The sequence below is a fragment of the Oryzias latipes genome, chromosome 23 (genome assembly GCF_002234675.1).
Source record: "Oryzias latipes chromosome 23, ASM223467v1".
In the NCBI taxonomy this organism is placed as follows: Eukaryota; Metazoa; Chordata; class Actinopteri; order Beloniformes; family Adrianichthyidae; genus Oryzias; species Oryzias latipes.
In genome coordinates this window covers 2,553,381-2,568,476 of record NC_019881.2, presented here as the reverse complement: position 1 = coordinate 2,568,476, position 15,096 = coordinate 2,553,381, and the positions used below count along the sequence as shown (strand labels likewise).

The following is a 15,096-nucleotide window of genomic DNA, read 5'->3' as shown; positions in this document are numbered from 1 at the left end:
AAGGAATGTGTCAGAAGTCCGAGCGCAGTTGTGATTCTATCACACGCAGCAGCACATTTGAACAGTTGTAATCTCAGATTTGAGGTTTTAACTCTAAATGAACACATGCAACCCTTATCAACCGAACTTTCCAATCACTCAAATCTGACAGTTTGAGGAGCACAGACCCGCAGGAAGCCGTAGAGGCAGATGGACATCCAGTTGGTCAGCAGCTTCTCCACTGTGGACTCGGTGCGTCGCAGCAGCAGTTTGGGTTGAGCGTTGCTCTTCTGGTGCATCAGGTCTTTGAGCAGAACCTCCATCACCTCAGTCAGGTAGGTCAAGTTGCTATGAAGTGCTACAGTGAGAAGGGACGCCATGGAACACCTGGAACAGAAGAGAAAATCTAAACGCAAAGCGTGGCAGGAAGATCCTGAGTAACAAAGGCAAACTTACCGATCTTTGATGCCAAAACTCTTCTGCTCTTCCATAGCTTGGACCATTGAAGTAAGAAAGAGTTTGTCCTCGATCAGCTTGAACAAAAGCTGGCAGCAATTATCCAGCTCAACCTTCACTCCATCCTGATGGCAGACAGTTCAGACACAGCAGCACGTTAAGGTGGAGTCACACCGCTGCTACCAACATTTTGTGCATTTTCCATGTAGGAAATTTCAGTCTTTGGTGATACATGCGTGATGTATGTACGTGGATGTATGTTTTAGCCAACAGGTCTTTACGTGAGATTGGTTTTGAGTAGGCCTGCACAATATACCGCAAATTTATCGTTATCGCAATATCCAGCTCTGCAATATGCATATCGCGAAAGACGGTGAATATCGCAATAGATCATAAACCCGAAATGTGTTAAAACAATCTTATGGCAGCTTGAAGCATTTAACGCATCAAATAAACCACTTTATGTTTTGACCAATCAGATGGAGGCCTGTTATGTTAGACGATTGTCACCTATGTCGATGAGGGTCATTTGGAGTATAATTTTTAATGGAAATGGGAATGATGTTTATGGTTATTTTTCTTTTTGTTTATATATCGCAAATTATATCGTAATCGCCATATTGATCACTTACATCGCATATCGCAAGTTGTCCTCATATCCTGCAGCCCTAGTTTTGAGCAGTTCAAAGATTTTTGGTTGGTTGAGAATTACGCAGTTTATTTTACGCAGTTTCTGCGCAACCATAACGTAAATCTTACGCAACTGTGGGTGATGTTTGCGAGATGCATTCGCAAATTTGTGGCTTTCTACGACCGTTCCACGTATGTCTAACAGACTTTTCACGCATGTACCACCGATGTTTAACTTTCTTATCGCGTATACGGCGATATCAAGTTAAAATGAAGTAATTGATGCACGAATCACTAATGAATTGCTAGTACCGGGGGCCAAAAAAGTATTTAGTCAGACACCAACTGTGGAAGTTTTCTCACTTAAAAAGATGAGAGAGGCCTGGAATTTTCATCATAAATAAACCGCAACAATGAGAGACTAAAAAGGGAAAGAAACTACAGAAAATTGTCTGATTTTTAAATAAATTATTTGTAAATTATGGTGGAAAATAAGTATTTGGTCACCAACAAACAAGAAAGATTTCTGCCTCTCACAGACCTGTTAACTTCTTCTGTAGAGGATCCTCTTTCCTCCACTGTTTACCTGTATTAATGGATCCTGTTTGAACTGGTTATCTATAGAAAGACACCCGTCCACAACCTCAAACAGTCACACTCCAAACTCCACTATGAACACCAAAGAGCTGTCTAAGGACACCAGAAACCAAATTGTTGAGCTGAACCAGGCTGAGAGACTGACTCTGCTATAATCTACTCGTCTTGATTGTTTGGAGAAAGAATGCTGAGTTGCATCCAAAGAACAACACACTTACCTCAGAGCATGGGGGTGGAAACATCATAGTTTGGGGCTGTTTTTCAGCAAAGGCACCAGGACCACTGATCCGTGTAAAGGAAAGAATGAATGGGGCTAGGTATCATCAGATTTTGGGTCTTTCAGCAGGACAACCATCCCAAACACACAAAGGAGGGGCTTCTTAGGAAGCATTTCAAGGTACTGGATTGGCCTAGCCAGTCTCCAGATCTGAACCCTGTAGAAAACCTTTGGAGGGAGGTGAAAGTCTGTGTTGTCCAGCGACAGCCCCAAAACATCACTGCTCTAGAGGAGATCTGCATGGAGGAATGGGCCAAAATACCAGCAACAGTTTGGGAAAACCTTGTGAAGACTAACAAAATGTTTGACTGATGTCATTGCACACAAAGGTTATGTAACAAAGTATTGTGTTGAAGTTTTGTTATTGACCAAATGAGACAAGGTGATTTTCTAGATTTTATTTTTTCATTTTGTTTCTCATAGTTGAGGTTTATCTATGATGAAAACGACAGGCCTCTCTCATCTTTTTAGTGGGAGAACTTGCTCCATTGGTGGCTGACTAAATCGTTTTTTGCCCCATTGCAAAGCGCAATAATCATGCACGGTGCATGTTCTACGTTGATGTCTGTGTTCTTTGTGTGGTTTATTTGTACTTCTTCTGTGGATTGAACATTGTTTTATTCATGATACGTCTGTGAAAATTTCAAGTAAAGACCACAACTTTTCTCATTTTGCTCATGTATATTCATGCATGACTAATTTTAATCCATGCAGTCTGCGCAAAATGTCCGTAGTGGTTGTGTGTAGTGGTCTTTACTTAGTGAAAACAGCCCAAACACAGCAGGCAACAATTACTACAAAACCTTACCGGACCAATGTCTTTGATACACAGCGCCATCAAAGCTTCACCCTGAAAAAAAACAACAAAAAAATCCCAGTTAATCTCCCAAACAAACATTTCTAGAGAGTCAAAAGGACAGAAAAAATGTGTACTGTTTTTAGACACAGTGTTCCTTTGTTTATCGCGAGAGTTACGCTCTAAAAATAACCTGTGATAGGTCAGATTTGTAGAGTAGATTATAGATGTTTTAAGGCGACTAACTCACTACACACTTTCTCAGACAGGAATGCACATTTTCACACTTTTTCTCTCTTGTTTAACCCTTGTGCTGTCCTAGGCACTTTACCATTGGGAGTTGGGTCATCTAGACCCACTAGACAGTGCGCTGAACCTTTTTTCTTCAATGATTTGTGATCTTCACTGGTGTCCATGGATTACATGAAATCTTTCCACCTTTATCCACCTTTGTCATGGTAGGGAGAACACGTCAATGGAAGGGGGGGGGTCATCTAAGATAGCACAAGGGTTACACTTCAAACCTTCCTTGGATGTATGGTTGGATGGATGAATGAACGGGTTACTCATGAATTCTGTAAGACTTTATGACGGACAGCAAATCTTAGAAACAGCAGATGGTCATCCTGACTGAGTCGGGCTCTGCTGGAGGTTTCTTCATCATCTACCACTTAAACAAAAATGTCCTCCTCACTTTCAACTTTTGCTTGTTTTCTACGGAAATTGCACCAAATATCCCTAAGTATTTTTTTTTGTGTCAGAGCTCTGTCTGTAACAAAAGACTGGTGTGCTCCTTTACTTTTCTGTGTTGAGTTGTGTTACTTTTCTTACATGTTCATGTTTTGGAGCAGGGATAAGGGCAGTGTTAAGAGGCACCTTTTTCACTTTTCTTACATATTTGAAACCATAGTTACAAGTATTTGCTCATATAAAAAGTTCATTGACTTATAGAAAATAGTCATGTTTGTGTGTATTTTTTATAAAATGAAATTCTAGTTCCTCTTTTTGTCTGTTTGTGTGACAAACTTTACCTCTGGAAAAAAGATCTTTGCTGCAAAGTGCTTGTAGTCCAGGAAAGGAATTGCTCCAACGTTCTCTATCAGGTCAGCTTTCTCAGTCTGCAAATCCACAAAACCTGCAGAGGACAGTTAATAAAAACTGATTTAAACTTCTGTACCCTGTTTTAAAAATGACAATAACAACAAAAAGTGTGGAAAGTGCCTACATTTGGTTTAATGTCGTGTCTCTTACTCCTGTGCATGTTGATAATGAGAGAATGCACCAATAACATTATTAGAATTTACTTTAAAAAGTTCAACATTTGAAAAAAGAAAAAGCTGTCCAGGATGTTTAACAACTAAAAAAAAAAAAGATGTGAAAGCAATGGTATCTGGCTTTGGACGTGGTAGCAGTAAAGGGAAGTGGTGAAACTTGATGAATCATTTGAGTCAAAAGACAGTTTCCAGAATGTTCTGTGACTACAGGGGCTTCGCTTTTTACAGGAACAAAAGCATAGAAACGTTATGGGTTCAAAGAAATTACCGAATGTGCAAAGACAAAACAAGTTTAAAAAAAAAAAGCCAACATAAAAAAAGTCTGTAAAATTGGATTGACTGACAGACTGAAACACTGCCACAGAATTATAAATAACCAAGAAACTTGAATTGACAAATGATATGAACCTCCTCCTTTGGTCTTCCTCTAGACCTCTTGCCTGGCAGCTGCAGACCCAGCATCCTTCTATCAACAGATTCACCGTCTCTCTGGACGTATCCGAACCATCTCAGTCCATTCTCTGACTTTATCTCCAAATCCTCTGACGTGGGCTGTTCCTCTGAGCACTCATTCCTGATTCCTGATCCCATCCATCATGGTCCCTCCCAAAGAGAAAGAACCTCAGCATCTTCCTCTCTGCTACCTTCAGCTCTTCCTCCTGGTCCTCCTCGGGCCAAAAACAAGGCTGGTATCACAACAGTTTTGTGCATCTTTCCTTTTATCCCTTGTGCTATCGTGTGGGGTCCAGATGACCCCACCCTTCCATTGACGTGTTCTCCCTACCATGACAAAGGTGGATAAAGGTGGAGAAGGGTATCCATGGACACCAGTGAAGATCACAAATCATTGAAGAAAAAAGGTTGACAACCTTTTTCGTTGGGAGTGGGGTCATCTGGACCCCACAAGACAGTACAAGGGTTTATCACACCTGAAACTTTTCTCCACCCATTCCAACCTGCCTGCAACTCGCTTCTTCACTTTTTTTCCACAGTCTCCATTAATCAGAACTGTTGACCCTGGATACTCAAAATCCTCCACCCATTTGACCTCGTCTGCCTGTAACCTCACTCTTTCACTTGGGTTCCTCTCTTTCACACTAATGTACTTCGTCTTGCTGCAGATAACCTTCATTCCTCTCCTTTCCAGGACAAACCTTCACCTTTTTAGCTTCTCCTCCACCTGTTCTCTGCTCTCACTAAGCACAATATCATCTGCAAACATCATAGTCCATAGTGATTCCGGTCTGACCTCATCTGTCAGTCTATCCATCACCACTGCAAACAGGGAGGGGCTAAGAGCTGATCCCTGATGTAATCCCACCTCCACCTTGAACTCCTCTGTCATCCCTACTCCACACCTCACCACTGTCTTACAGCCCTCATACATGTCTAACATACTTATCTTTCACTCCAGACATCCTCATAGTCTCTACCTTTTCTTGTCATAGTTCCAACATTCAAAGTCCTTATTCTCAGTCCAACACATGATTTTCCATTTCTCTCTCTTCTTACGATCGTGCCTTCCTCCTCTCCTTCTTCGCCCCTATCGGTGATCAGCGCCAATGGTGGTCCATGTTAACCACGGCCTCCACCGATCCGTTATGGATATCTGATTCATGTATTTGGTTTGCCAAAGATTTTATGTCGGATGCCCTTCCTTACATGACCCTCTGTATTTATACGAGCTTGGGATCGGCACTATGAGATCCACGCTTGGACCGCAATGTCGCTACTTTCTTTTTCCAAAAAAAGAAATGAAAATGAAAAATGTGTTTTATAATCCGGAGCGCCTCATGTCTAGATTAATTCTGGTTGTGCTCACTGATGCTGAAGTCTTTTGAGGGGTACCGTCAACAGTCAATCCGTACATGAAATAAAACAGGTGATGTTTTATTTCAAACTTGTTTTGCTTTCTCGCCGTGTTGGACTGCCTGGTCAGGCTTCTGTGTCTACAGATAACTGGACGATAAAATGACTCTACTTGGAGCAAAAGACTCAGCAGTTGTGTTTCTTTTGTGTGCAAACTCCTCAAATAAACTTAACAGATTACTACTGCTCCTTTGCTGGACTCAAACACAGAATAAAACAAAAAAAAATGTACATTAAGCCCTAGATTTAACCGCTAGGCCACATGTCCTGAGCTTTAGGCTATCAATAATTTTTCTTATTTCAACTAAAATACATTTTTGACCAAGGTAACGAGACATGATAGAATGCAGTTTTTAAGGGGGTAAAACGCCACTCTCTATGTGCGTCCTATTTGGGTAAAATAACACGTTTCACTGCAGTCTTGGGACAACAGAAAACTTAAGTAAATTACTCGCCCCTTTTTGGAAAAATATGTAAAAACGTTGCTTTTTATGGGTACTATGCTGCTTTTTAACGTAAATGTTCCTGGCACATTATGATTATTTTTGCTTGTCATAGAGCCTTGGCTTGTTAGTGTGTCCCACTGACCTTGTCGGATGTCATTCCTGATGTCAAGCTCCAGGTTTTCCATAAATCTGTTCATCTTGGCCGTCAGCTTCCTCTGTTTGTTACGGTAAACGATCAGCACCACTGAAAAGGAGCGAGCAAAGACACAGAACTGAACACGCTTGAAAGTTTGACTGCTTTAAGACGAGTAGCAGGGGGTCAAATTGTGTCTTCATGACTTATGCATGCTTAATGTTCCTACCAACTGTGATGACTGGTACCAGAAGAAGGGCAAGCAGCATCCAAAGTTGAGCTCCGGGTTGTTTTAGTACAACCGTCGTGTCTCCATACTTTATCTGTAGAAGATAGAGATCCTTATACTTTTAGATCATTGCTTCTTAGAATACAAGAACCCGATAAATGACTACAAGAAAGTCTCAAGTACTGATTGAAAATGTGCAATTAAAAAAAATCTAAAGTAAACACCAGTCCAATATTACAGAAACCCAGAACAGAAGGAACTATTGGAAAAGGCAGAAAAGCTTGGATTGATGGTGTAAATGGTTGAAGAGTAGTTTAAAGATGGTTTCTTATTCTGCCGTCTCAGCGACAGCTCTGGTATTAAAAGGTCAAATATTATCTTTGGAGGGTCAAATCCAGTCAAATGTGTTTTTTCTTATTCGTGAGTTTACCTTCAGCTGTTTAAAGTTGATGTTTCCGATGTTTTTGATCTCACAGATGAAGGAATCTGTCTTGTTGCTGCTTTCTTTAGCTTCCATGATGCACTGATACTCCTTCTCATCATGGATTCCCCACACTGACAGCTCCTCTTTCTTTATGTCCAGCTTGTCTCCCTTTTTCTAGAATAGGGATGAGAATACATTATTTTCAGTACATAACCAAAAGTTTTGGTGTAAAAATATTATAAATCGCCTTACCTGAATGATGACTTGGACGTCATTCCCCTTCCCTGCGTCTTTGAAGTTCGTGAACTTTGGATCTGGGTAGTAGATTATTTTTTTGGGGCATTCCAACGTTTTATTTGCCACTTTCATATAAACAGTGACCTTTTGGGGTGTTGCTGATGCAGGGGTGTGAAATTCAATAGTCTGCAAAAGTGGAACATTTTACTTTGATTGAGTCTGTGCACAGCAGCAAAACAAAAAAAAACGTGTTTCACAAAGCAGAACATAAACTGTAAGAGTTCTGTCCAAATTCTTATTGCATTGTGTTTCAAGGAAGCTCTGTTTTTCTGTGAATCTCGTTAGAAGGTTGGTATCAAAACCACAGTTTTAAAGGCAAACACCTGCTGGGGCAGCAGCTTCAAAGGCAAAGACACTGATCTGGTCGCTGAAGACAGTTGACTAACTGACAGGACTCTCTGAGAACTTTCCATTAAAAGGGTCATGGAGACCCAGTATGGTTTTTGCAGTACTAAAGCTGCATTTTTATTTGAAATGCATTTACAACAAAACAGCCCCAAGTAAAGAGGCCAAGTGTCATGTTTCAACTTTATTCTACCCTGAAACTCGTGTTTTCAGGATAGAACAAGGTGATTCAGTTTGGATTTTTTACAGAGTAATTTCTGATCCCTGACATCAGGGACTCTCAATAAGTCTAGCAGGAAGTTGCTAAAACATTCAGTACCGTTAGTTTTATAAATATTTACACAGTTCACTGTCCTTAGTATCAACCACTTCTACAATGTACTAAGATCTTTACAAAATGTTTTGTCTTGTTTCCAGGCAGCAGTGGATGCAGTTTATTTTTTTCAGACAGAAACATGGCAGAAACAGAGGTTAAGCTTTTTTTTAAAATTAAGAATAGTATAGTGAGAAAAAAAATCATACACTATTTTTTCATAACTCTACGTTTGGAGGACTAAATGTAGGGGTAGGGGAAGAATCCAGATTTGTCCTCTGTGTTAGTTATAAAAACACTGAGTGTGATTTTATGTGCAATGAAAACACACTTTGGAGAATAAGTGTACTTTTATAACCATGTTACATACAGGACAAACCATTTTAGGAAATTGTGTGAATGTAGAACAAATTTAGGTAAATTTGTCCTGCAGAAGAATTAAATGTTTAGACAAACTACAACACTAAATAGTAAATTACGTTCATTCAAAGTTAGATGTAGCATATTTAAATAATAATAAGGATTTAAAACAACGTGTTTCATTGATTCAACAACATTCTAGACTCTAGGACGTTTTCAAACCAATGTAACATGTAGAATCTACAGCATGTTTTATGAGAAAACAATGACAGTATTTTGAATGTCACCTTATTTTTGATGTTTATGTCATGCAAGACATGTGAAGGGTGGATGTATGAAAGCTCCTCCACAAATTCCAGATTAGAGCCGTTGAGGAAGACCTTTCTCTTCCCGCTGCAGGAAAACAGAGAAGCAGCCAATCAAGAGACAGGAAACTTGAAGTCAGCAAAAATCTTTTTCACATATTATCATGATTCTGATCCTTAGACTACAGTCACATATCCTGAAATGCCACCACACGTCTCATTTTAACATCACTTAATGTGATCCAGAATGCTCAGTTTAAAGGGTGTCATATCCAGAACAGGAAAAGTCACCCAATAAACCTGAACCTCCCTCATATTATTGGGTGGAACCCAATGCCTTTGTTAGAGTCCCTTTTACGCCTGAGAAGATATGTGTCTTTGGTAATGAATGTCTTCTTTTTTTTAACGTAGCTCCCTTTAGGGGTTGGCACAGGAAACCATCTGCCTCCAGCTCTTCCTCTGGGTAGCTCCAACCTCATCATCCTTTTACAAACATCATCTCTGTTCCTTTTCTCAACGTGTCCAAACCATCTCAGTCAGCTTCGGTGTATTTATCTCCAAAACATCTACCATGATCTGTACTCTGATGGATTCATTCTTGGTTCTATCCATCCTGGTTCCTCCCAAAGAGAACGTCAACATTTTCATCTCTGCTACCTACAGCTCCACCTTCCTGTCTCTGCACCAGAGGCAGTGTTTCTTTGACAAGGAAATTGCACAAATTGGATTTGTGATAATAATAATAAGAAATTCACCTTATGGAAACACGATCATTTAAAAAAATACTTCCATTGATAAAAAAAAAAACAGTTTTTTGCGCTTGGAGAAGGTTTTTTTTTTTCAGGTGCATTGAAATAGACATATTTCGCAAAACTGCAGTGGAAAAACTTCTTTCAAACTAAATGAGTCATGTGACCAACAACCGGATGGCGATGCGCTGCCTTGGTAGAAACTGGTTGCGTTGGGCGCTGCACAGCAGGCATTCATGTGGAATTGTTGGAGCCACAGCTCCTCTGTAAAATCACCACAAATGATTCCCCAACATTTCTTAATCTGTAGTCGCTCTGACGTGTAAGGAGCTGAAGAGGCCTGAAGAGAACGCCGACGTCTCCTTTGATAGATGATGATGAGCGCTAGGGCCGTGGCAGAAATCTGAATTTGTCTGCTGTAAATCAGAGTATTGCTCACATCAGCTGCCATGTTTCTTAATGACTAATCGCCTGAGTTGATTTGTGTTTATTCTGATAATTATGATTGAATGAAAACAGTGTTATTGCGAAACTATGTCTTTAATTTTGGTGACTTTTGTAGTATTTCAATAGAGGTTTGCTCATATTTGTAATGGAAACCCAGCTTGAGTCTCCAAACCTTCAACATGGCTGCTCTTACCACAGTCTTCTACACTTTTCCTGTCATTCATGCTGGAACTCTTCAGTCACACATCACACCTGGAACCTTCCTCCACCTGTTCCAACATAGAGCAACACGCCTCTTCTACTCTTTGTTCTGGACTGTTGACCCTGAGAACTTAAAGTTCTCCACCTCTGCTCCCTGATACTTCACTGTTCCACTTGAAATTTTCTCATTTACCCACAGATACTTTGACTTTCTGGAGCTTGGCCTTGATCCCTCACCTTCCCAGAGCAAACCTTCACCTCTCTAGCTGGTCCTCCACCTGCTCTCAATACAGATCACAATGTCATCTGCAAACGTCATGATCCACAGAGATTCTTGCCTAAGCTCATCTGTCAGTGTCCATCAACACAGCAAACAGGGAGATGATCCTTGGCGCTGTCCCACCTCTTCTGTCACGCCTACAGCACATCTAACATCTGGTTGTGCTCCGTCTTCCGGCTCTCATGCATGTCCTGCTCAACTTTACTTCTCTGCTATTCTAGACTTCCTCATGAAAATTGCTGCTCATCGCTCGGCTCCCTGTTATAGACAGACTTTCTCTAGATCTACAGAGACAGGATGCAGAGTTCTTCAGGAAGAATATGAAGATACCAAAACAAATGTGCACTTTTATACTTCTTAAACAAAAAGAAATAAGGATTTGACCTGTTTTTACCCTTTTTGTAAAATTGATGAAGATGAATTGAAAATATTGCAGTACATGGTATGTGTTTATGCTGAATAAGCATTGACACAGTTTATCTGTTTAGTTTGGGCGGGGGTCTTCCTCCCCTCTGCTTTAGCTTCTCCTGGAGAGTACCATTCTCTCTTCTGTGGTTCTGTTTGGAGTGCTGCACAGTTGTTTACTCTTAAGTTGTTTTATTTGGGTGGTATTAGAGTTTCTTTTAGGCTGCATTTACACTGCAGGTTTTGATGGCCAAATCCGATTTTCTGACTACATCCGATTTTTTTAACGACCCGCTTACATCATTACATCTTTTTAATAATTGTACTTAACCCTTGTGCTATCCTATGACTACCCCCCCCCCCCCCCCCTTCCATTGACGTGTTCTCCCTACCATGACAAAGGTGGATAAAGGTGGAAAGATTTCATGTAATCCATGGACACCAGTGAAGATCACAAAACATTGAAGAAAAAAGGTTCAGAGCACTGTCTAGTGGGTCTAGATGACCCCACTCCCAATGGTAAAGTGCCTAGGATAGCACAAGGGTTACGCCCCTGCAGAGAAGCTGAACACTTTTCCGTCTAGCCTAATCTTTTCTACTTATAGTAGTGTTGCAAATGCACAAAAGACAAAAAGACACTTTTAGTCACTGCGTAGAAAGGAGAAGTGGTCGGGTAGGAAAGAATGTCAACTTTAGTAAATGGCTTTCCCAGCAGATGACCCTCATATGTATATGACTCAAAGGTTTTGTGGAAGAAGCTTGAAATGGACTGTTTCTGGTGAAAGAGGACAGAATTAGCTCAAGAATTAGGAAAGGTCTCAAAAACCTCATCCAAGAGATTCTGGGGGAAATATCTCTGCAGATTGGTTCCGATTTGTAAGTGATTCTGGCGTTGCCATGGCAGCTTCCGTCTGGGAGGAGAACACACACATTGACCTGGCCCTTCTTTTCAGAGCTGGGAATGTTGAACGTCAGGTTCACGCCATTGTTGTTCCAGACTGGAGATCTGAGCAGAGCCAAGAGAAAACAAAACTCTTATATCATCTGCATAGAAAACTGGAAATAGAAAAAGCCTGAGACCATGACAGAAGCTCTGCATTATCCTACATCTTCATTTTTATAACTTAAAGTTGTCTTGTCATTAACAAAAACCAAGAAAAAAATTGATACATAATAAAATAATTTTTTTAAACCTTTTTTTTATCCATATAACTTTATTGTAAACATCAGAATCCCATAATCACAACACCAGAGTTCTTATTAGATAGAAAACATTTAAATTAACATTTGCAAAAAAATTAAGAATTTGATTTCACTTCCTACACCCCATGAAAAGAAAGAAATGTCTTTTATCGTCAAGAGTTTCAAAAATCTCCTCATTTCTTAACGTTTTACAATAAATTGTAGGGAGGAGTATTTCAAGAACAGACTGAAATGTTGTTCAGCTGCTTCAAACAGTCAAGATGGAAGTAATAAACCATCCAGCAGCAGCAGCCATCTCATTTTGAACACTGAATGAAACCCTGGGGGTCTTTGCCTCTCTGCTGCTGTTTGAAATAACTCTAGGGTTGGGGGGGTTGTAACAAAATTGAACCCACAACTTTCCTGCTCAAGGACTCGGTCGAGCACATTTCAAAAACAGATTTGTAAAAACATTGATTTGGGACATTAATCAACCAAGACAATAAGAAATATTTCCTTAATTTTTCGTTTTTAGTCACACTAAGACTTTGTGCTTGTTGAAAACCACCAAAGTGCTGCTTGCTAATCTGCAAATCTGTTTCAGGCTTCAATAACCTACAATTCGTTAAGCATATATGTGGTGGGTTAGTTTTTTTTACACTGGTTCCTTCTAGAACTTTCTAAACCAAATATAATACTTTACACTTATTTATTTGAGCTGTTTTAAGAATTTCTTCTGCTAATTCAGTAACACACCACAGTTTAGTTCCTTTTTCTGTTTTCCTTTTGGTGTTTTTTCAAGTAAAGTGATGATGAAATATTTTTTCATATATATTTTATTTTACAGGAAAAGATTCTAATGTTGTTCAGCTTTGTTTAAACTGCCAAACTGTTTGTTCAGCGAATTTAGCAAACACTGCAGCAGATTTAGCCTCGCTAAATTTCCCTCCAATCATCTTTTAATGTATTATCAAAGTTTTCCCAGTGTTCCTTTAATTATAATGATGCTGTTCTTGTCAAAATAAAATAAAAAAAACAGTATATTTTTCTAGAACATAATTTCTGCAGGGCGGCAGTAGTTTATTTGAAATTTTCCTCTGAATTGGGGGCAGAGCTGCTGGCGCAGAGTAAGCCCGCCCCCATTAACCATTATCCATCTGTTTACATGCTCCTCTGCTAGCTTACAGCTCCTCACAAACCAAACCTAACCTTACCAATGCAACAAAAATGGCAAGAAGTATTGGAGCGATCCATCAGTTTTGATCCAGCTCAGAAAAACAAAGATGAGCATGAATCTGTCGTAGATGTATCAGAATGGAGCGGAGCAGGGAGCTGGAGGCATGGCGTTGAGGATCCTACCTCACATCTACAAGCTTTTACAAACAGCATTTTTTCATCTGCTCCTGGTTCACAATGATCTGATAAATGAAATACTCAGAAATATTGTTTTGAGCCTATTTTTCTTTAAATATGTCCACTAGTAGGAGAAGAAATGGCACATGAACATGTTTTCATTGGAGTGGGTTTTTAAGAGAATATTTTCTTCCTCTTCTTTTTTTTAAGCTAAATTTTTGGAAAATATCACATTGATTCTTCTATTCTGCGCTACAAAAAGTTTCCTTTCACCCAATAACATTTCTATGACATTAAGAAACTTTATTCCAAAAATCTAATCTGAAAGGAGGAAATCTCAGGTTTTACACGTTTTTCCAAGGAAACACAAACCAAAGCGATCTCTCCTCCACAGAAGGACTCACTCAGGTTGGTTACAGTCCGTGTCAGTCTGGATTCTCACTCCAATCACATCCTGAAGGTTTCTGCCGGACAGAACAGCGCCGTTTCTGCCATGGAAAGACACATTGCTGGGAGTGATAGAGGAGATGACAGGCTCCTCCTGACAACAAAACAGACAAACACACTGTGCTTTAATATGTTCCACTTGATTGATGGTGACTAAAAACCAATCAGTCAAACATCAAAGGATGAAAGAATTGGTTTTGAGACTCACAGAAACCGGATTTGATGAGGTCTTTTGGCAAACACTGTCCTGCAGAAAGAAGATGGGACATCAGTTCAGCAGCAGCTTTACATTATATTCTATGCAGCACAATAAAAAGAGGAACTATAAGATGTTTGATTTCACATGTGTAACAGTATGCAAAATATAAAAACACGTGTTCATTAAAACACAAATGTATGTTTTAGTTTGGGGAAACTTATTTTACAATATTGAAAATAAGATAAAAAGAAAAACTAATATTGGAGGACAACATTTCTTTAAAGCCTAACGGCCATTACATTTATCTATTTGCATCAAGAGACTGAAGTATTTATTTGAGGAAAGCAAAAAAAGATTTATAAAGTTTGAATTTTTTTTAACTCAATCAAAGCTTTTTGTGAGAAAAAAAATCAAATAGAAGCAAAAAAAAAAAAAAAAGAATTTCCAGCGGGCACAGAAACTGAAAGGAAGTGTTTTTCATGGTCTGTGCACCAGTTTAAGAAAATTCACATTTAGCCCGACTGGAGTATGAGGACCAAACAGTAATATTGGGTTTTACCAGGAAGGATCAGAATGGAGAGGTTTATCTATTTTAAACTGAATCCTAACATTGATGGGTTAATAAAACATAATTTTAGCACATAGACTAACATGCTCCGCTTTTCTTCACCGCAGCAACTCTATGCAGGGAACAGATAAAACAGAAGAGGAAGTTACAGCAGTCAGGAGAAAAGGAAATGAAAGTTTGAAAGAAAGCCTTTCCTATAAGAACTACAGACCATTACTATTGTAAAAATGAAAATGCAAAGATTTGTGGTTTAAGAAGATCTAGTTTGATTGTAAAAAGCAAAGACTTTTTTAAATGATAGTATAGTTGCTAAAAGTATTTGTTTGCCAAATTTAAGTAGCAAATAGGTATTTACTGAATTCTGAGTGAGATTATGATTGGACAAAGGTGTTTTCTATCAAGAAATCCCAGTCTGATTTAGTATTCTATACATACATACATCTGAGAAGAGTCACTGACTGTTTCTGAATCACTACATGGGTAGAAGGCAGTGACACCAAAGGGCTGACATGATTATCTAGAGATCCACAATCGT

At 39.4% G+C, this 15,096-nt stretch overlaps 1 protein-coding gene across 2 annotated transcripts in view; it reads right to left on the bottom strand.

Moving 5' to 3' along the window:
• plxnc1 (plexin C1) overlaps positions 1–15,096 on the bottom strand; it is a 62,106-nt gene that overhangs the window by 28,034 nt on the left and 18,976 nt on the right. For both annotated transcript variants that reach the window (XM_023952137.1, XM_023952138.1), the window contains exons 9-20: positions 14,003–14,041; positions 13,752–13,888; positions 11,639–11,818; positions 8,713–8,818; positions 7,363–7,533; positions 7,117–7,284; positions 6,687–6,780; positions 6,467–6,568; positions 3,767–3,870; positions 2,748–2,789; positions 436–560; positions 168–366 (exon numbers count right to left, since the gene is read on the bottom strand). In XM_023952137.1, coding sequence (XP_023807905.1) covers positions 168–366; positions 436–560; positions 2,748–2,789; positions 3,767–3,870; positions 6,467–6,568; positions 6,687–6,780; positions 7,117–7,284; positions 7,363–7,533; positions 8,713–8,818; positions 11,639–11,818; positions 13,752–13,888; positions 14,003–14,041 — 1,467 coding nt within the window. The remainder of the gene's footprint in view (positions 1–167; positions 367–435; positions 561–2,747; positions 2,790–3,766; positions 3,871–6,466; positions 6,569–6,686; positions 6,781–7,116; positions 7,285–7,362; positions 7,534–8,712; positions 8,819–11,638; positions 11,819–13,751; positions 13,889–14,002; positions 14,042–15,096) is intronic.